The 24,201-nt window shown below is 21.0% G+C and overlaps 1 protein-coding gene across 1 annotated transcript in view; it reads left to right on the top strand.

Moving 5' to 3' along the window:
* Positions 1-24,201, top strand: part of LOC129615449 (scavenger receptor class B member 1) — a 39,880-nt gene that overhangs the window by 13,947 nt on the left and 1,732 nt on the right. Inside the window, exons 2-10 of the mRNA XM_055530670.1 lie at positions 11,125-11,216; positions 11,371-11,531; positions 11,658-11,802; positions 17,886-18,086; positions 18,209-18,436; positions 18,530-18,647; positions 18,769-18,935; positions 19,010-19,135; positions 19,276-19,899. Coding sequence (XP_055386645.1) covers positions 11,125-11,216; positions 11,371-11,531; positions 11,658-11,802; positions 17,886-18,086; positions 18,209-18,436; positions 18,530-18,647; positions 18,769-18,935; positions 19,010-19,135; positions 19,276-19,899 — 1,862 coding nt within the window. The remainder of the gene's footprint in view (positions 1-11,124; positions 11,217-11,370; positions 11,532-11,657; positions 11,803-17,885; positions 18,087-18,208; positions 18,437-18,529; positions 18,648-18,768; positions 18,936-19,009; positions 19,136-19,275; positions 19,900-24,201) is intronic.

The raw sequence follows: 24,201 nt of genomic DNA, 5'->3' as shown, positions 1-24,201 counted from the left end.
TTCTTAAATTTCATTTACGATTATGTATATACGAGTAGTTCAATTCAATTGATGCCGAATCAACACGGATTTTTTGAAAAGTGATCGATGACAAGTAATCTGATCACTTGCTTTTATTTAAATGTTATATGGAGTCTGTCATAACTTGTCAAATGCTTTTGATCTATTACCACATAGTGTTATTCCATTTAAATTAAGAAAAGTTTGGTATCCTTTATATATTTGTGGCACTTATAGAAACTGTGTCTCAAGTCTGTTTGTTGCTAATACTGGTGTTCTTCATGACAGCACTTTGTTTCTGAAATCTATTAAAAACTATTGAAATATTAAAGCAAAAATTATGTTAATCTTAATATGTTAATCTAGAATTGAAATTATACAAATTTTTCACTTTGTAATTTAATATCCATTTAAAAATTTTAATTTTTATATTGGTCATAAATAAATTTTTAAGAAGGACATTCATATTTCAAAAGGAAAACAAATTACATGTGAAAAATTTCGTTAAAATTTATGATAACAAATTTTATAATTAAATCAAAATAAAAACTAATTACAAAACTTAAGGTTATTTTAATTATATTGTTGCAAAAATTAAAAAAAAAGTCAATAAAATAAAAACAACATTCTATTCGGAAAAACCGCACAAGGAAAACTTCATTTTAGAAAATAAAAAACTTATCGGCATTGTATTCAAAGGTTATAAATCCAAATAATTGTATTTTTTTTTTATAATTTGTTCTATTTTTTACTTTTTTTTAAAGTAATTCTCATTCAATAACATAAAAAAATTTTTAAATTTTTCTATTCATCCAACATAAATATAAATTGCACAGTAGCTACTATGTATACTTTAAATTTATCTAATAAAAATTTCACAATTTAAAATAAATAAATTAAAATAATTGTCATTTAATATTTTGAAGGCGGACAATCTTTTCATTCATAATCCAAAATTATTAACATTATTTACATATTTATGTGATTGTTTTTAAAATTTTTAACACCAGCCGTATGGGATATGGGAAGGCTACAATGAGCCAAGGCTGGCTACAGTGTTCGGGGAAAAAAGAGTTCCTTTCCTCATGTCTCTCTTCAGTAATCTATAAAACAGCCAGACATAATAAAATAAATGATAAATTTTTAATATTCATAACTGATTCATTCATAAATTAAAAATTTTTGTAACAATTTTGTTTATTTTTATGAAAGAAAACTATAATATAATTAAAATGGAAATTGGAATATGAGCCATGATTATTTAATTAATTTTTTCTCGCGAAATAGTTTTTTTTTTCATAATTTAAATGACCGATACAATTAATTTCTATTATAGTATGATAGTTTGCTAATTATTTGTATTAAAAACAAAATAATTTTATTACATTAATGTGTACAATTCCTTACACACAGGCACATTCACACATATTTGATAAAATCAGTAGATCAATTTAGAGGTTAACTACCAACAAACAATAAAAATTCGTTTGCTGCAACACTAACATAACTCGAAATTTACACATTTGAAAAAATGAATTTAATATATTTAAACGGTTAGTTAATATATTTTTCTCGCGTTGTAGCACTAACATAACTCAACCTTCATTTAGTACACAATAAACAACTTGTCACAGCAAATGTCTGTACTACGTTAGCGTTAGACGGCATTTTTTACACTAAAAAGAAATGCTTTTAGCGCTTATCTCTGTATATAAATAACTCACAAATCGTATTTTTTGAGCTATGTCACTATTGCAGCCAAAGAGCTATATCTAGTCTTAGTATATCAATCAAACAAGATTTCATTCATTTTTTTTTTATAATAATATTATTGTTAATAACACAAAAAAAATAAAATTCAAACAGGTGAATTTTAACTGAATCATGCGATATTAGTCTATATCATTAATAATAATAAGAAAATAAATTTTGTGTATAATGCATTTAACAGCGCTACTCTATACTTACTTAGATTTTATTCGAAAAAATGTAAATAAACATATTTTCTAGTTTACATATTTTGATCGCGGAAAACTTTTTATAAAAAACTTTTATTAAAAAATAAAAAAAAACATATTTAATTTACGTTTATTTTTACTCAACAGTGCCAAGCAATTCTTAATAAAATTAGAATTTTTATAATTTTATATAATATAATGTGACTTTCCAAAGAAGGTAATTTTTATAAACAAGTTCATGCGCTATATACGCTATATACATATATAAATACAATTTACAGGATTCCATAAAAAAAAAATTATTTCATTGAACTTGTTTTGTAATATTTTTCATGTACATCTACTTGGTATATAAAAATACATTTTAAATCATATTAATTAAATAAAAAATTCCAATTGCATATTTGTTCATCCAGTACAAATGAATCACATAGGAAAACTTTAAAAGATTTTAAATTATTACAATGTTAGTCAAACAAGCCTGATGGGAGAATTTAATATAGAAATTTATTTATAGAATGTTTTGCTTTTTATAGTTAAAAAATAATTGTTATATTTAAAATGGAGCAAAGAGGAAAATTTAGCAAAAAACGAAAATAATTATGCACGTAAACATTAAAGGATCTGCAACAAAGATTTTCGCACTGTAATTCCTTATTTCTCAGTTCTTAATTTAAACTAATTTTTATTAGGCAAGAAGTAATTAAACCTATTACGATTTATTTGATATTATTAGGCCTTTTTATAAACGCAGTTTATTGCGATATATAGTTAAAACTGCGCTATATTCACGTTCTCTCAATGTTGCTCAATGTTGAACAAATTTTACTCATATTTAACTCAACAGATGTTGCACAGTTTGTTGGCCCCCAAACATTTCTAAATTATCATAATATAGCGAAATTAGTATGAGTAGCGGAATTAAATAATATGAACTGTTTTCATTTTATAGAATATTTTAAAATATATTGCATTATCAACACGTTATATTTTTGAAGTATTCTTAATACGTTCTGTAGAATTGTTTGTCAGTATTGCATTTATGAAAATCTTTATTGAATTTAAATTGCATATGCATATGTATCTATACAATATTAAATGAATATAAATAATATTTATAAACAATATTTATAGCTACCAATACATATTTGTATACATAAAAATGAATTTCAATAAATTCATTATTATCTAATATAAATTACAAAATTTTGTTCTTTATAATTAATTAAATATTTCAATTATACAATACTTATTTCAATAACAAATTAAGGAATTAAAAAACAAAACACAATTTTTAATATTAATTAGTAGATGTTCTCTATTATATTACATATTTAAATTTACAATAATTACGCGCAAATAATAATGATTTAATAAAATTTTAATTACTCATCAGCATTAAAATGAATTTAATCGCCTCAGGTTATTATACATGATATTAGATGATAGTGTTTCCGTGTATTTTAATTGTTTTACGCATGATGTTCATATGTCAATAAAACATAAACATCAAAATTATTTGCGCAAAAATTTTTGCAAATTAATTAACTTTTGTTTTTTATTAACACCACATATACAACAAATTCAATGATCTTCCGCCTCAAAATGTAAAAATAATAATTAAAAGGCTTTTTTAAATTGCCAAATTCTCTCTTATTTTTGTTTAGACATTAAATTACGTATAAAATTTACACTAATTTTTGTTTGTTAATTTGAACTTTGTTGACATTTACTATTTAAAAGTTATTTCCTCAAATCATAAATTTTTTTTTTTTGTTTTTTCAATATGTTATCCAAGTTTTTGTTTCAAAATTACAAATTATCAAATTTTTTTCACACCTCTTCATTTCAATATTGCATACATAAGTATATACATACATATTTATTTGTCAATTTTTAAAAGAAAATTTCTATTGTGTTATAACAGTAAATATCATTGTGAAATACGTATAATGCTGTTGTTAACTATTTCATAATATGAAATCCAGCTTCATATTAAATTTATTTATTTTATTTAAAATTTTTTAAATTTTTTTTTTAATTGAGAATTTTTTCTTACATTTTTCTATTTGGACTTTCATTAAGTACTCAATATTGCAAATTCTCAACTTACGAGTAACATTAATTATGTCAGATATAGTTAGGCGGAAGTTATATTTTAAAAATGCGAATAATAACAACAAATCTAAATTGTAATATTAATTTTAGTAGTTTCATGTAAAATTAATTAAATATATTTATGTAAATGTTCTCTTCCTGAGAAAACTTGGTGACAAAAAATTACATCTATGCAATTTAAAAGCAATGACAAATCAATGTTTATTACTAAATCTATTCACAATAGTTGTCATAATATCAATAATGAATTTGAGTACCTACATGTACATACATATACAAAAAATTAAAAAGAGTGATTTGCAATAAAATCGTACTAAATTTCGATTACATGTCACTCTTGATTATTTTTCAATTTTTTATTTCTAATATTATACTAGCTAAAATATATAAAATCGTACATAGATAGAATACGGTAGCATTCTCTAAACGCACTTAAATATGCTTACTATATGAATTTATAATAAAAATTAATTAATAAAAAATCTACTAATTATACAAGCACGTTGATAGCATGGTGATCGCAGAATGATCATCTAAAAATTCTAAAAGAAAATTATCATTTACTTATACATATTTTCTTCTTGTCATTTTTCATATCGTATTTATTTTCACTTTTATTTTCTTTTTGTTTTTCACCGTGTTGTGCTAATACAACACAATATCGTAAACATAAATTTTGTTCGATTGATAATTATAAAGGAACGGAAATACCAGATTATGTTTGATTGAAAAAAATTTTTTTTTGTTTGAAAGTTAAATGTTTTGTTCTTTGCCTACGATTTTAATAATCAAATCAATATTAAAATTAGTAAATATACTTAAGTGTTTAGATTTTATGTTGTGTATTAATAATTATTAATTATTTATGAATAAAATATATTAATAATTATTAATAATACAATTTATTAATAGTTTTTTTTTTGTTAACCGGCTTTTCAATACTTCAATTAGAACGTATTATAAATAAATTTTGTATTTTAAATATGTTTACGTAAATATGTAAATGTATTAAAATTAATATACAAATTATATAATTTAAGGCAACTTTAACCACTTATGAGAGCAATTTTGTATAAGGTTTATCGTATTTTTTAAAAATGTTTGTTTTTTGTGGAAATTTTTTATTTTTTTTGTTTCTTTTGTCTTTAAATGGAAAATTTTTTATTTAAACTGCTATATAATTCAAAATAAGTATATGACTAATTTAAGTTTAAATTAGTAATTTTAAACTTACTAAAGTTTTTGAAAAACTTATGTATGTGCGTAGTTTATTGTTTAATTATAAAATAATTTAAGCTAATATTTTAAAATTAATACTTATTTAATTATGATTTTCTTATATATATCTGTACATATTTAAGAATTTAATTAATTACCAGACGAGAAAAATTAATAAACTAATTATTAAACTAATAAGTTTAATAATTAGAGAATTAATAAACTTATCTTGTATAACAAAACGAATTTTTCTCATTTATCAAAAATATAGTAAACAAATTTTAATTATACCGTTAATGCGTGTATATTGAAGATAAATTACACACAGACTTTTACTGGAAGATTTAAAGAAAAATTAAGAAACTACATGAAGATTTATTTCACACAGATAAATTTAAGGCAGACTGTATTTAATATTTTAATTACTATCACTCATAAAGCACGTATACAGTACTCGCTATTATACGCTACAGAATCTGTAGATAAACAAGCAACATAATTGACAGCAATAAACAATATACAAATTATAAAAATTTATTTAAATAAGATGTGATAAAAATAAATTTTAATTCTATAATTATATTTGGAAGTTAATATAGTCAAATTAAATATCACTAGGTTATTAGGATTTGAAAGTTTTTCATAAGAAAAACAAAACATATCGATCAACATAATCACCGATAACTTATTATTAATTTCATTTTGGTTTTACCCACATTTCAACGACAATAAGATAAACCAACCACATATTTCTCTTATCATTTTTATTATTTCTCGGTTTTCTTGAATAAATTTTTTTATATCCTGAAACCGGTAAAAACGCACTCTCAGAAAACCTGAACTGAATCAAAAAACAAAACTACTGAAAGACAGAAAGCATTATTTTAAAATTCGGATCTGATCATTTTACTAAATGTTGTTTGTATTACACCCATTCACAAACGCACTCATACAAAATTTACAATAGCCAATAGCCATAATTGCCTAAGTTTATTTATCAATAGATTATTAATTGATTTCCTTATATTATGTCTAGAAGTCTGTTTAAATAAACTTAGCAAAAACAAAAACCAAATAGCTACCACGGTCATAAAATGAACCGCAAAAACAGACCAGTTAATCAAATAATTTTAGTATTTGTAACCAGTAATGAGAATTTAATTTTTAAAATCGCAGTATGAGTTAAAAAAAAAAAACCAAATAAATAAATAACTTTCATTTGATATTTGACGCAACAAAATAGTAACAAACAAGGAAATTCTTAATATATTAAACTCGGTTATTTTTTTAATATATATATGTATATAATATTAAATATAAGTCAACAATATGGTTATTAATCTTTTGTACTCTAATTATAATTAAATTACGTCAAACATAATTGCGGTATTTAATTATATACTATAAAATATTATTTAGTATATAGGTACATTTTGCGTATTTATGTTGGTACAGTAGGTAGAAATATTCTTAAGTATTTTCTAATTTTTGTAAATTTTTGTAAGTATGTAAATGTAATAAACGAATATTATTTTCAAATGTTTCGACTATGAACTCGGTAAAATTCTAATTTGCGATTTTATGAGTTGGAGCTAAACAATTAAATATGGAATTGTGTTTTTGAACTTTAATATACATATAGGGCTCCGCATTACATATATAGAGTTCAGAGTTGTAATAAAATTGAGACAATTTTAAAGTGTTTAATTTCCTAGTTGAGGTTAATTTTTTTTTACGTATTCTTTTCTGTATACGAGTATAACTTTTCTTAATAAAATACGGTTCTTTTCAAATTTACTTAGATACTTACACTGTTTATCACTAATATTCAACTATACAGATGTATACACAAAACATAAAAAATAATAAATTCGATAACAAAACGCCATTTGCATGCTTGATTTATTCATTTTTATATTAAATTCGGATTTTGATGACAAAAATATTTAAAAAGTACTTGAGGGTTAATATAAATAAAAATTGCTTACACATAAGCATGGTGGTTACTTTTAAATTTTAATATATCAAATAAATTATAATTACTGATTTATTTGATTAATTTCTATATATAAAATCGGAAATATTAAAGAAAAAAAAGAAAAACTCATGCAATAAAATGTGTTCAAAGTTCTTGTTTTCATTTTATTTTAATTTATTTTTTTTACGAGAAATGTACGCAAATACGTGAAGGAATCTTGTTAATAATTGTTTAAACATTTAAAAAAAAAAACAAAATAAATAAAAAAACTCAAAAGAATTTGAAAAAATATTAAAATGAATCGAATTATCTAAGTAGTGTCACATAAAAAATAATTGTAAAAACAAAAAATTCACCTGTTTTTGTTACATACGAAACTATTTAGGTATTTATAAAATTTTTAGATCTAAAAAATTGATTGAATTTCTTAAAATTAAACATGATTTGTTTAAAATATATGATAAATTTACATATTAACACATTATTATCAAAAAATAAAAAAAAAAAAATGAAAATTGAAGCATTTTTTTTCAAAACCATTACAATATTTTTTATTCATTTTTAATGTTATTCATATTATTAAATCATTTTTACTGTTATTTTTATTTTTACTAACACAACAGCAATATTACGCACTTTATTATACTTAATTCTTTTAGAATTTTATTTGAAAGAGAGCGTATTATAAAATTAGACTCCCAAAAATTTTAATTATATTATTTTGATGTAAAAAATTCTGATTTTGCATAAGTACTTCAATTTCAATTCGACAGTAATTAGAGTCAAAGCAAAAGTAGTGTGATAAAACTATTAAATTATAACCAATGCCATTTAATATGTATTATAATCTATCATGACATTTACATTTATACATACTATTTTATTTGTGTCATAATAACAATTACAATCAATTTATAATTGCTAATAATTCGTACAATAATTTTCGTACAAGTGTATAAATACAAAGTAACGTATTTATCTTTCTTTTTCCAAATTTCAATTAATTTTTTTACATTTTTATTATTTATTTCTATCATTCACTTTCGGTTATAATTACACCTACCGATAAGAAAGGTCAAAACAAAGAGTTCAAATCTCTATTTAAATTAAACGTCCTTCATTTCAATTAACGCAATATTTAAGTACATACCATCATTCAATTACTATATATACATATATATTGTATGTGCATATGTATAGTAAAATGCAAAAATTTAAAAAAAAAAACCCAAAGAGAAGTATAAAATTTTAATTTTCATTAAAAAATTCGGTAATGCGAGAATAAATGCATAGTTGAATATTTTATTGGTTAAATAATATTATTATTAACGGTGCACAGAAGAGTGTTGTCAACACTAAATTGATTATTAATCAACTCAAATGAGTTTTAAATGAAGTATATTATTTAGGAATCGATTCTTTTAAAATTTTGTAAATATTATCAAAGTATTATACATGTAATATGTAAGTACATATATAGATTTGTATGTATGAAAATATATTTCAAAATATGATATGAAATTGATCATTTGAATTGAAAAATTTATTGTCAATATTTTACAATAAAAGGTTCATAAAAATACAAACAATAAATATTGTACATATTTTATAAAATATTTTTAATATTTTTGAAAAGTCTTATTGTTATATTCTTATGTATTTATAAAATTTCATCTACATATATACATACATCTAACTGCACCTATTATATTCATAGACATTGTATTGGTATTCTTTTTAAACATACATTCATAAATAAAAGTACCAAAAATATATTGAAATGTTATACATAAATTACAATTAAAATTAAATTTAAAATGCATATGCACATACATAATATGTAATGTATTTTTGAATACGACCTAAATATTAACAAAACACTCAAATAATTATTATTATAACATGGTTTCTTATTTTACAATGATAAAATATTTTAAGTGTAGTATTAAAATTATATTATACAAAAAACTTACATATATACATTCAATCAAATTCGAAAGGGATAAATTAAAAAATTTATAAACACACAATTCATATCACAAGATTAAGTAACTTGTGCATACTAGTGTATATGTGCATATTATATTTTTCAATATACAATTATATTGTTTATAATGATATGTTATTTGCCTAAAATATATTTTGACATTTTTACTATTTTTCTTTAAAATTTGCCGCCTCCGTAACACTATATAAACATGTATGTATATGTATGTGCAAATGACTCGATGTTATTAATAAAAAATTAAATTACAACGTCAAAATATCATAGAATATTAATAAAATGTCATAAAAGTGATGAAATCGTTAAAAATACTTTGATCGATTCTATTATAGATATTCGATACTTATACATACATAATAGGTTATGATACTCGTATGTCTGCATCACAATAATATTTTTATTTTTTTTTTTTGTTGTAAATATTCATTTACATAAAATTTTTTTTATTATTAATGCACTGTTAAATTTCACGCATTTTAAAGTAAGTATATTTTGCCATATTTTTTTATATTTAAATTTTTAAAAAAAATCTAATATACTTATCGGATCAAGAAACAAACTTGATTCATATCAAATTCGATTGAATATTTAGTATATATGGATGTATATATGTAGTATGTGTAAATGTCAAAAATAAAAAAAATGCATATAGAAAAATTTGTTTAGGAAAAAACAGAATAAATATTTAATTTTATTTTAATGTTAATTTGGCAGTGGTTTTCCTTCAGACGAAGTCAAAAAACTTGTTGCATTTAATGCCTTTGAACTTGTCACAAAAAAAAATACTCTAATATCGGAAAAAATCACAAAATTTTTTTTTAAAATTAAAATATTCATGTTACTTTTTTTATTTATTTTGATTTGTACATTTATGTTTAAAGCTTCTTAAAAATAATATTGGAAAAAAAATTTTGAATGAATTAATAATGAATGATAAATTTTAGAAATGACTTTGCAATTTTGATAATTTTCGTACATTCGAGAAGTTTTCCAATGCTTTTTTTTTGTTTGTCTGATATTTATAACAGAAACAGAAAACGTGTTTGAGACTATATTAAAATTAAGTTTTTTTTTGTATTTTATATAAGTACCTATACCTATTTGAAATTTGAAATGTAAATTTTAAAAAAAGGTGTATAATAATAATGAGCATATTGGATTAATGTTATTTATGCATTAGAAGAAGAAGAAAAGTTAATATTCGATAATATTTATCGATTTGTTGTCAGCACTAAATTTTCATTATTTAAAAAAAAATATGCCGCTTGTTTATTTTTTTTTTCATTTAGCGTTTGAAGATGTTTCTAGAAATGCAATCAGCATACAGTTATAAATTGTTTTTTTTTTTTTTGAATATTTAAATTTTAGAACTAAAATAATTATTGCTTTCCGGGTATGCAACACAATGATAATATTTTGATATATTTATCTTCATTATTGTAGTACCTATACTCGAATTAAAAGTGAGTTAATGATATAACGACATTACGATAAAACACATAAATATTTTGGAGATGCATAAACACAATGTAGCTCTTATGTAGTATTTAAAAATGTAGTTGACTAATTATTTTTATTACAGAAACTGTCAGTATTTTAGAAATTATGAAAAGGAAAGGAATAAATCAAAATTAGTTTGTAGTAGTTAGAAAATTTATAAGGAAAGATATTGCTAATTGTACCAACGAATCCTTTATTGTTTGGGAATTATTCAAAAATACTGCAATCATTTATTTATATTCAATTGTGGACCATTAATTGCGTTATTTTAATATTTTATTGAGCCTTTAATAAATTAAATTAAAATAAATTTTTAATTCTCATTTTTTTTTATGTTCTTATTTTAGGTGGATTTTTGTTATTAGCTGGTGGTCTGATAGCTATTGTGACTGGTATTTTAGTTGGTATATATCACCCATATGATGTAATTTTCAAATGGGTAAGAAAAAAATATTACTTATAAGATGAATTGTTGAAAGAATTTAAAATTAAGTAGATACCTAATATATTGATGAAATTAATGTTAACTATATTAAATAATTATTGAATAAATAAAATTTTTAATTTAATCTTATATTAAAATTCTTTTACAGAAATTAAAATTTGGTGAAGGAGGTGAAATATTTACATTATGGGAGAAACCTCCAGTTGATCTATATATTAAGATTTATTTATTTAACATTACAAATCCAAATGAATATTTAGCTGGAAAAGAAAAAATAAAAGTTGAAGAAGTTGGGCCATATGTATATAAGTAAGTTTAGATTTTATTTTTCACTTACATATATTCGGAAAATTACCTTAAATCTTTTAAGTAACACAAAAAGTTAAATGGTGTTTTAACATTAATGAGAAATTTAAAATATTTATTTTTTTTCAGGGAATATATGTCACATGATGAAATTGTTTTTAATGATAATGGAACTGTTTCAACTATACCAAGACATCCATTAGTTTGGCAAGAACATTTATCACAAGGAAATCATGAAAATGATACAGTTCAAATGTTAAACATTGCATTATTGGTATGATTTCAAAATGATTATTTTTTAAATTAAAATATTTTAATGGAAAAAATTTATAACAATGCTTCCTCCTATCTGAAAAAACAAAAGATAATTAATAATATTATTATTTTAGATAGAGAATTAATTATACTAAGAAAAAGAAGGCTTTATAAAATCTTTTTAATGTTCTAGTACAAGTATCATAATCCCCATTATATTAAACATGATAAAAGTTTGGTTATAAATCAACTTTTAAGTTGTTTTCCAGAAAGGAAACAAAAGTATTTATAATAAAATACATCAATTTTATGATGTATCCTCATAAAACCAATATGTATATTTTGCTAACATCATTTACAATTAAATGTAATAATTACAAAGGATGTTCCGACTTACAAATAAAATTAACATATTTTAATAATTTCATATACTTAACAATTTTAAAAAATTATGTTTAAATTCAACATTTTTTTACAAACTAACTAAAATTAATTTATATTTAATGGATTTTGTTCCATTATTTTATTATATGCACACTCGATTTTTATATAAAAAATTAATTTTTGTTATGTCATTTAATTATAATTAAAAAAACTACTATGCAATGACTGTCTCGTTTCTTTTAATTAAAAATTTTATAAAATAGCATTTTAATATTTTTATTTTTACATATATAATTTCATGTTATTTTTTATAAATTTAAAAAGATACATATATGTATTAATTTTATATAACTAACATTTTTCTCATTTAAATAACACAATTTGTTTAAAAATTCAAAAAAAAAAGTAAAACAACAAATTGTAATTGCATATAATGATTTTAAAAATAACACTGTAATAAAAGGTTACTTAAAGTCAATAAAATTTAATTTGTAGTCCAATTTAAAGTACAAGTGCCTTAATTATTTTTAATTTACAAGTATAAAAAATGTCTATCTTAAAAATCTACTTGACAAGTACAGATTTCACTGTAATAATTTTTAAACAATTTATAAATATTTTATATTAATAAAATGGAACATAGGGATTACCCTATTCATTTCAAATGTATATCTATGTAAATATGTAGGTACCTTCAAAACAAGGATAAAAATAAACAAATTCAAATTTTCCTTCCTAAAAGGTGTTATTCCCGCACTCATTTAATACCTTGAATGTACATTTAAATAACAATTATTTTTATTAAAAAAATTTTAAAAGCACGAACTTAACATATTGACCTAATTCGTTGTTTACAATTCTTCTTTTTAATTCTTACTTGCAATTTTTTTATTAACACTATATATGCTCTACTGGTTTTAACTTGAGCCACAAATATTACATCCATCCATATTACAAATACTTAATGAATAAATAAATAAATTAATCTATATAAAGATTAATATTTTTTCGTCATAATATTATATAGCATTTATTAACCTATTAACATTTAAGAAGTACTATGTAGTAATTACATGTAAAAGTAAAAAAAAAAAACAAAATAAACGGTAGAAAAAACAAAAACGCACTTGAACTTGAGACTTTATTATAAAGTTCAATTTCTACTTTTTAATAAAATAATTATTATGTCATTATACATTTACTAGATTTCCATTAAAGTTCAAAATTTCTCATCTCAGCATTTTTATTTTTCTGACAAAAACAATAAAATAAATTTCAATACCGTGAAACGTCATAATTTGTAAATTTAAATACTTGAAGATTTTGTTTTGTGAAATTTATTGTTGGATTTAATTGCAATGACAAGTGGTACAGTAAACAATCTTAATTTTTTGACATAATTTCCTTTATTTCTCATTTTATTCACTTAAAATTTTTGATAAGCATAAGATTGAATTTTAAAAAAATATATTATTTATTAAATAAAATCCGTCAAGATTATGATGAAACTTGAAATATTTCAAAAATATTTAATAATTTTAAATACATATATATATTTGTATTTCGCTCTTTTATACATGCATACTTATATATATGTATGTTTTAATTAGCTCTTATTAATGCAAAAAGAAAGCATTGCATTACTCGTGATTAAATGAAATTATCAACATTTAACGTGTATGTGCACACTTTTATATAAAAACAAATGAAATAGAAAAAATTATAAGACGAATATTATAACCCTTTTGTGTATTAATTATTTATTTTTTAAAAAAGGTCATCAATTTTCTGCATTTTCTAAATTAAAAACAAAGTAACAACAAAAAAAGAAACAAGAATATAAAAAAGAAAATATAATTTTAAAATTCTTAGTAAGCAATTTGGAAATATTTTTTCAATATTTGACACATTTAAAACGTGTTTAAAAAAATAATAATAACAATGTGGATGAAAATTATTAAATGTCAATAAATTAATCAGAGCTGTTATATTTATAAATATTATTCGTACCGTTTGTAACGACATAATTATGAAAAACCGATTAGAAGCAAATTATATGTATTTTTTGAAGTTGATTTAATAAAAACGATCAGTGGCATCTCGAATCAGTGGTTGTGTCAAAATTAATATTATACATAATGTATAATAAAAATGAATTCCAAGTTACATTTACATTTTACACAATTTGTTAATTATTTTTACATAGGTGACTTAATTTAAATTATTTCACAGGTATTGCAAAAAATACCCGTTGGGTAGCGCTAACAAATCTATAATATCTCATTTTTGCAAGGTGTTAGCTATATAACAGTAAATTGATTATAATTAGATTGACATACATATTTATTATTTGAGTTGTAATTATCAAAAGCTTTTCATTTAAATTTTGAATTAATTACTAAATTATATATTTTATAATAAAATATATGTACATAAATATATGTGCATATCTACTTACTTTTTAAAGAGAATAAAAAAGATTTAAGTAAAAACTTCTGGTTCTTCAAGTTTTCAATAAAATCAAATTTTATATATTATATATGTACACACGAATATAACAATTTTTTAATCATAGCGCACAATTATTTTGCGCAAATGAAACAATAAAATTCGAAATTCCCACAAAAATAAAATTTCAATGTTATCTTTTGTCAAAAATTTCACCTTAATTTTAATACTCACACTTTATACTGAGTTCTACACTACATATTATACAAAAAGTTTAAAGAAAAAAACCGGAAATACACACATTGATAAATTCATTAAATTTTTTTAACTAATTTACACCATCTTTTAAGTAATACGTATATTACAAAAACAAAAAATTGATAATTTTTCCCATCATAAATTATGACGTATGCATATTGGAATATAAATTTTAATCAAAATTTTATTATTCTTTTCTTTTTATCACCTTGTCACCTAAATATTTAATATATAAACACTTTGTAACTTATTAAATTTTTATATATACACATATGTACATATGTAATATAATGTTATCAATGACCATAAATATTGTAAACACTGCTATTAAATTGCCGTAATCATTTTATGCACCACTTAATAAATTCTCATGCATGTTTTAGTTCAAAAATGAGCATATAAGACAAGTAAACGTCCAAAATAAGGTAGAGCAGTTTATATGCAAATACGAGTACTTACATTATATAAATATATAAATACAGTGTAGTTTCTATAACCCGAAATCAATATATGACTCAAATTTTAAAAAATCAAAATCTATGACAACTTGACTTGAAATGCTTAAAAGGATGAGAATTTTTTTTATTAATGAGTTCATTTAAACTTTTATTTCTATGTCTAATTTTGTAATTTTTTATTTTCAAAATTTTTGATCTTTACGATATTGAATTTTACTATGAAATATTTTCCTCAGTTGCAAATACCTCGAAAAAAATAAGAACATTTTCATAAAATCAAATAATTTTTTATGTAACATTCAATATTTTGAATAGTTCGACATAAAGACTCTGCACTGTATAGTGAATAAAAATGTTTGTAGAAAGAAGAAATACGCGTGTAATTCATTAGAGGTGCTTTTTTTTAAAGTATTATAGTTTATGGTAACTTGTTTTATGGTAATTTGTTACACACGCAAATATAAAGGTAAATTTGTATATTATGTGCATTTGTTTATTTGAGGGACACAATTTTCTGTATATATTTGTGTTTCTTTTAAGTGAGTAAGTCTTTATACTTACTTTATGATTCAGATTGATCAGCATCATATACCAGCCGGACCATTAATTTTTGATTTTATTTCTTATCTGTATTTTCCTATTTAATATGATTATGTGTTTCTTGTTATTGTTTTTGGCATTTATATGCATACACGTATTTAAATTGAATGCTTTGTTTATACTTGTGAAGTTTAATATTAAATATAATTCGGCAAAGCTGAACACATCAAAACTACAATAAAAAAAAACTTTTCATTTCAAAACATACATACATATGTATAGTAAATTTAAAAATTCAAAAATTGAAATTTAATTAATCAAAAATTTTAGTTAAAAATTAAATTTGTAATACGGAGTTGTTAAGAAATCAAATCCCGTGTTCGATTTAAACCGAAAATTTCCCAGAATGATGTTAAAATTCCAAATTTATTTTTTACTGAATTAAATAAAATGATGGGGTATTTTGGTAATTATATGTACTTACTATGCTCACATTGTCAATTAACAAAAATATTATAAGAAATTTCACTTTCTAACTTCTACAAAATGAAAATAAACAAAAGTATTTTCAAAACTGGTCACGTTGTGAATAATACGCAATATGCACTGTTTAATTTTTATAACATATGTTTATGTGTCCATATGTATGTATATTATTATATATTTTATATTAAATTTTAACTTAAACACCATAATTAACGGGCAATTGCTATTATAATTACTATATATGTGCATATACTTAGGTGTTAATACTGATAATCTTTATATTTGTCTTTTTCTATTAACATTATATTAAAAACTTAATTATAGATTAAAGGGAATATAATTATATTAAAAATAAAACAATTAATTTATTATGCCCAATAATAATATATATACATATAATGTAATTTTAACTAATTAAGAATATAAATAACACAACACTTACATTTATACAACATCTTCATTTAAAACACACTGCTATATAGAAATTATTCAAAACAAAACATTAATACAAGTGTCATCCTAAGCTTCTGTCATTTGGACAAAATTATATTAAAATAGGGTCAAATAATCCTAAAAAGCCTTGTCAGATAAAGAAAGTTCTTAACACAAGTTGACTAGTGTTTCGTAATTTTCACAATATGTGTTCATATTATATTTTTATCTACATATCTTCATTATGTATATTTTATTACATAAATTTATTTATTGCAATATGCATTTAATTATATTGTATTAAACACTTGCGTTTTGTTTAGCATATTTAACATTATATTTTATAATTACATGTTCATTACATGTTCAGCTATGATGCAAAAATGATCGATATAACATAAATCAGCTAAAAGTAAATTGATAATTAAAAATTTACCAACAACATATATTAATTGTTCAAATTAACATTAAATAATAGACCATTTTATATTAAATAATCGATTACCTTTATATTACTATACAATTAAAGTGATATTGCATAAGTATCAGAAATATTCTAAATAAATATCATAGCAATTTGATATTATAAATTCAAAACTGAATTTTTTTATAAATCAAGTTTAATATATTAACTGAATAATTCATAAATATCATGTAATAGTATTATAACCTTATTCATATAAATTCAACATGTAATTACAAATATGTAGTTTTGGTTTTTTCATATAAGCTACTGATTTAATTGTTTGAACTTGATACAATTGAGAATTTGATTTTGCATCAATCAAAGTTCAATTTTATTCTTTAGCTGTGAATAATTAATATATTTCAATAATTTAATTAATATATGTCCATACATACATATATATATCAGAAGTTGCGAACAGGAATATATTAATGTTCGATTTTGTTATGAACTGGTTTTGTTGAACTAAGGGGGTGAACAATTAATTGCATAATGGGAATTATTTAGTTATATAATTTTATTGTAATCGTTTTGAATATCGAATAATTTTTTTTTTTAATCGATTTAATATTATAAATTTTATCTTTTCACTATTTATAATTATTTTGTTTTTTTTTTATTATTTTTCAGAGTATTGCACAAGTTGGTGCAGATAAATCATACCTTTTTCGATTACCAATAAATTTACTAATACGTCAAACAAATAGTCAACCGATTGTCAAAATGACAGCTAGAGAATTTATGTTTGGTTTTGAAACATCATTAACAACAATTGGAAACACTTTTCTATCAGATTGGATATATTTTGATAAAGTTGGTTTAATTGATCGGGTAAGTTCATGTTCACCTAAAATTTTAAAATCTAAATTCAACTTAATTGCATTTAAGTGTTTATTGTAGATTTTTTCTATTAATTTATTAAAAAAGATTGTTTTTTTCTTGTATTATTTTAGATGTATGACTTTAGTGAAGATTTTGAAACATTTTATACAGGTGAAACAGATTCTAGCCTATCTGGTTTATATGACACATATATGGGATCAAAAAATTTACCACAATGGGACGGCGAACACTGTAGTAATATTGAAAAAGCTTCAGATGGTGCAAAATTTAAAAGTTTTTTGCAAGCAAATGACACAGTAAAGTTCTTTAGGAAAAGCATGTGTAGATCACAATATTTGGTAAGTTAAAAAATTCATTTTCATTAATATAATATAAATTATAGTACAATAAAATTGAATATCAAAAATAATTTAAATTTTAACAATATTAAGGTTCGTGATCCAAATGAAATTGAAGTTAATGGTTTCAGAGCTTATAAATATTCATTTGAAGAAAATGCTATGGATAATGGTGAAGTTGATGAAAGAAATAAATGTTTCTGCAAAAAAGGTAATTTTAGAATTTTGAAAACTTCGAAAATAAAAGTCATTTATAAAAATTTTAAATTTTTTGTATTAAATATAATTATTATTATAATTAAGTATTAAATATTTAATTTTTAAATTTTTAGGTTACTGTCCACCTAAAGGATTATTAGATGTCTCTTCATGTTATTATGGTTTTCCAATTGCATTAAGCTACCCTCATTTTTTGGATTCTGACACAAAATTAATAGATAATGTTGATGGAATGGAACCAGATGCCTCTAAACATAGTTCCTATTTTGTAATACAACCGGTATGAAATTATATTACCTATTTCTCTTAAAATGAAAATAATAAATATATTCATATTATATTAAATTGAAATAGGAATCAGGACTTCCACTTAAAATATCAGCCAAATTTCAAATTAATATGCATTTTCGTGATATTCGCTCAATGGCACGTGTTGGACGTTTTAGTCATCAAACTATTCCAATGCTATGGTTTGATATTGTAAGTACGCTTGTAATACAAAGACGATAAATAAAAAATAAATATTAAAAATTACTTTCTAAAATAACTAAAATGCATAATTTCATTAATATTAATTAATAATATTTTTTTTTTCTTTTCATTTTTTTTAAAATTATTAGTCCTTGAATGAATTACCGGAACCATTAAGGAATCGATTTAATTTATATTTAAATATTTTACCTCACATTGATACACTAGGTTTATGGATACCAATAGTTGGTGGAATTATTTGTGTTCTTTGCACAATTGTTCAGGCAACACTAAATTTGCCACAATTTGTTTCATCAACATCGAAAAAACTGGCATCGTCAAATAAAAATTCAATATATTCAAAAAATATTTTAAGATCAGACGTATATAATCCATGTGAAGTAAAACTTTTGGAATTGAAAGAAAATAATGTTAAAAATAAAAATATCAAAAATCAAACATATGGCCAATATGATAATAATATAATCAATTGTGATAATTATGAAAACAGTGATGCTGTTATGTATCAAATTGATTTACCAGATAATAATAATAGTAATGATAATAATCGAAATGAGTATGCACTTGAAAACGAACCAGTTATATCAGATTACGATTGTAGTTCAAAATCAAATTTTAGTTCTAGATCGACAAGCAGTCAAGAATTATCATCAGAATCAAATAATATTGTGATATCAGTCGAATCATCCAGTGATATTGAAAATATAAATAGTAATAGTAGACGAAATAGTAATGATTTCGACAAACAAATAGTAAGTACAGGCTATATAAATTTCCATACCGCACTTTAACATCAAAATTTTTTATGAATTTTTTTTATATAAACAATCTAAAATCATACTGGGAACAAGTAATATTACCAGTAGTTAAAAAATATTTTTCAAATTTCTAATAAAATAAAAATGATACTTTACAATAACAATATATAATATAAAAATTATAACTCTTAAGATATAATTTCAAGTTTAATGTTCATTATTTATGAATCATTTTTGAATACGTGCATAATTTAGTTCTTTGATTCAGCTGACATCAAAATTTTTTTATTTTTATTCAAATTGTTATGTATATTTATATTTATCAGTATATATTTATATTTAAAAATAAATTCAAAGTACAAGAATTATATAGTTAAATGGTTATTCATTATTAATATTATAAATTTTATGTTTGGCATAAATAAGTCTACATTATCCAAAATAATATAGCTTTAGGCTATTAGTTTTATTTATATGTTACTATTTACGGCAAAAGTGCAAGTAAAATGTTTTAGTGATAAATTTTATTTACAATCATCTGCATAATGAAAAAATGAATAAAACAAAAATATTGATGCGGACGTGCGTATTTCATTGAACAACTTTGAAAAGTCTTGAACTACTTTTTATAAAAAGACAAGAATTTTTATAAATAACAAACAAAGTCATTTATACCTATAAATGAAATTTAGGTCGTCATAAAACCCGAATTCAAATATATATAAAATAATTGTATTGATATCAATACTAATGACGAGTATATATTCACGACTTCATCATGTAAGTTAAATGTCGAATATTATATTACATATTGCAATTTAATAATCAAAGAAATTAGGTAAATAATATACAAAATTATAAATCACAAATTTCAATTATGTATTTAGAATTCTTATTTTTCACGTACACACTACATATGTGAACGTACAAAAATTAAAATTTATTAGAAGTCATTAACCGAGAAGAAGGAAGAAACCACGCGACAAATAACCTGTTTTTAAAAATCTCTAAAGTAAATGATAAAGAACTGTTAAAAGAAAAATTTTTATAATAATAAGAATTTTATCTTATTGAGGCTCAATCAATGAATTCAAATAAATCTTTCATTTATTTTATATATTAATTTTTTAATTTAACAAAAGAAAGAAGATTTGTAATATATATACCTAGTAGTTATAATTATTGAAAAGAATAAAATTTATCACATTGATTACAAGTAAATGTATGTAAATATTTTTATAAAATATTCATAAAATGAAAATTAATTCTAACCAAATTATCAAATAACAATTCTTTTTAAAAATTTTAATTCTAAACATTATGTTTTATAAACATTAAAAATTAATTATAATTATGTCCACAAATGTGTTGTCTGATTTTACAAGCACTGGGACTTCATAATAAATTTTTTAAATTCTATAATACATAATTTGGAATTCAGTCGATTGACAAATGGAGAAAATTTCACGTTTTGAAAATTAATTTACTATTTGAAATTAAATATAATTTATAATAAATATAAAAATAATATTGAATATAAAATTATTAATAAATTAAAAACAAAAAAGAAATTGATTAATAATTATTTTGATACATGATTAATAATGCCTTTAATATAAATGAAAAACTAGTATTGCAAATTTTAATTATTTTAAATTATTTTTACATATATAAAATAATACGAAAAGAAGAATTATAGGGCAGTAACATAAACTGTAGATATGTAAATAATAAATATTTTTATTACTTTTAAACGTAATTTTGTGGTAATAATTATTATTAATTTAAATCCGCTTAAAATATTAATTAAAAGCAATTAATTTATATTAAAAAATAACTAAAGATATGACAATTTATTTATTAGAATTTAATTATATAGCATGGATATACCATAACATACAAAGTAATTCAAAATTTAACCGCAAATTACTATATAATTGTCATAATTGTATTAATTTAATGTATAATTGCATATATAAATTAATAAAACAAGCATGTAGTTTCATTTGAATATTGTAAGTCATTTATACAATTGCATAAATTAACAATTTATTATCAATTAAAGCAATTTTTTTATTTTAACTAAAATAATTCCGTTTGCTTAATTCCTTTTTCTAATAGCATTGTACCTGTTGTTTTAAAATATTATATTGATCATTTTATATTTTGTTTAATTAGAAACGTAGATCTTAGTTAAATTAAATTATAAATGACATGAAATTTAATGTTTATGTTTATTATTAAGTTAGAATATTGGAAAAATTTAATGTTAATTTGCATAGATGTTTTGTTCTAGTTTTTTATAATAAAATATTTAAAATTTTAACAAAATACTAAAATAATGCTTTAATAAGAAACCCAAATAAATTTTAAAGTAAATTTAATTGGAAATATATTTTAGAATATTATTGAAGTAAGAATAAATAACAATTGATGCATAATTTAATATTAGAACAAGGTTATAATAGATTTAGAATTAAAATATATTTAACATAACAGCTCTTTAACGTTTTAAATACCCGCTCATTATATTTAAATAACATAATATATATCTGGTTATCATCTATTGTATATTTTTGATGAGCAGAACTGAGATAAGCAAATATTCTGATTTAAATTGAATCAGAATATTTTAAAAATTTCCATTAAATTAAAGCGTAATTTATTTTTTTTCTTTTTTTTTTTTCATTTCGTTGTTTATTGTGTTGTCAGCTGATCTCAACCTAAATCATTATTATATTTAAATTGAATTAATTGAATGATTAAATTATATTTTTAATTTATGATTTGGTAATTATCATTAAACATGTGGTATAACAATTATTATTTTCAAATTCTTTGTATATTTTAAGAATTTTTTAATATATTTTAAAAATAAAATTTTACATAATGTTGTATTAAATTTTGCATATCATTCTGATTATATTAAAAATTTATGTTAATATATAAAAAGGTTTCTTAAATTTAAAATCAAATATTAAGGTCATATTAAATAGAATTCATTAAAAATAGTATACATATGTATTTTATAAAACAAGCCAATTTATGTTTAATTTTAAAAAAAAATCCTAATTCATTACTCCCATTTGGAATATATTTATTTGTACACAAGCAAATAAGATAATAAATTGCAATAACTTTGTTTTACAATGCTTCTCCTACATGCTTAAATTAATCACAAATAATTTATTCGATTAATCATTAATTAATCGGTTCCATCAACAAATTAAAATTAAATTAAAAATTCCTAAATATTTTTAATAGTAAAAGCTTTTTATTTCTAAATTTCATTCATTAAAATTCACTAACTCTAGAGAATATTAGCATAGAATTATTTTAAAATTGGTGATAACGGTTCATTAAACGCGATATTTGGCGCTGAATATTAAAAAAAAAAAAAACAATTCTTTGTTTATAATTTAATTTCTTCATCCTATATTTATTTAATGATAAAACAAGAAAAAATCAAATTGCTATTAGTCTTCTTTTATTAATGATATTAAATTTTTTTCGTCATATCAATTATATTTTATGCTAATTAGTTTAACACTTCCGAATGATAATCAATGAAAGTAGATATTTAATTTACTATGTTTTTATATGTGTTTTGAATTAATTTTTAAAATATCTTTTGATATACGAACTAGAGGTATACGAAATTTAGGAAAACGTTTTCTATATTTGTGCTTTGAGAAATATTGTCATTTGAAACCGGAATTTTAAATTTAATTCATTTTTATATAGTTTTCAAGTTTTATAAATTCACTAAATTTATTTTTACATTTTCATAAATGTTGTAATAGATACCTTTATTATTTACATTTGATTTAATTTATTCTTATGAAATTAATTATTAATTTAATAAATAATATGAAAATAACATTAACCTTATACAGTTTAACTGTATTTAAAAATGAAAAACTAATATTTTTTTTATAAATAATTCAAATTTATTAATTGATTTGAAAAAAACATTTTGAAAAAACAAATATATTATAGTTGAAATTGTTTGAGTACAGTTTTAAAGTTCAGAAATTATAGCAGCCAAAATGGCACCATTTATTTCCGGTAAAGATTCAATTACAGTAATTTCTTTAAAATTTATTCAAAAATTTCCACTAATATACTAATAGAAGTATAAAATTCATATAAATTTTATTAGTTTATAGTTTACATTAATATTTTATTAATGTAGAGTTGTTTAAAAAAAAAAGTATTAAGGTATAGGTTTTTTTTTTGTGGTCTCTTGAAATTATTATTTTAATTTTAATAAAAATTTGTTGACTAACAAACACG

The sequence above is a fragment of the Condylostylus longicornis genome, unplaced genomic scaffold (genome assembly GCF_029603195.1).
Source record: "Condylostylus longicornis isolate FDR11 unplaced genomic scaffold, ASM2960319v2 ptg000005l, whole genome shotgun sequence".
Lineage (NCBI taxonomy): Eukaryota > Metazoa > Arthropoda > Insecta > Diptera > Dolichopodidae > Condylostylus > Condylostylus longicornis.
Note: the sequence above shows the minus strand (reverse complement) of the source record. Positions and strands in the feature narration are given on the sequence as shown.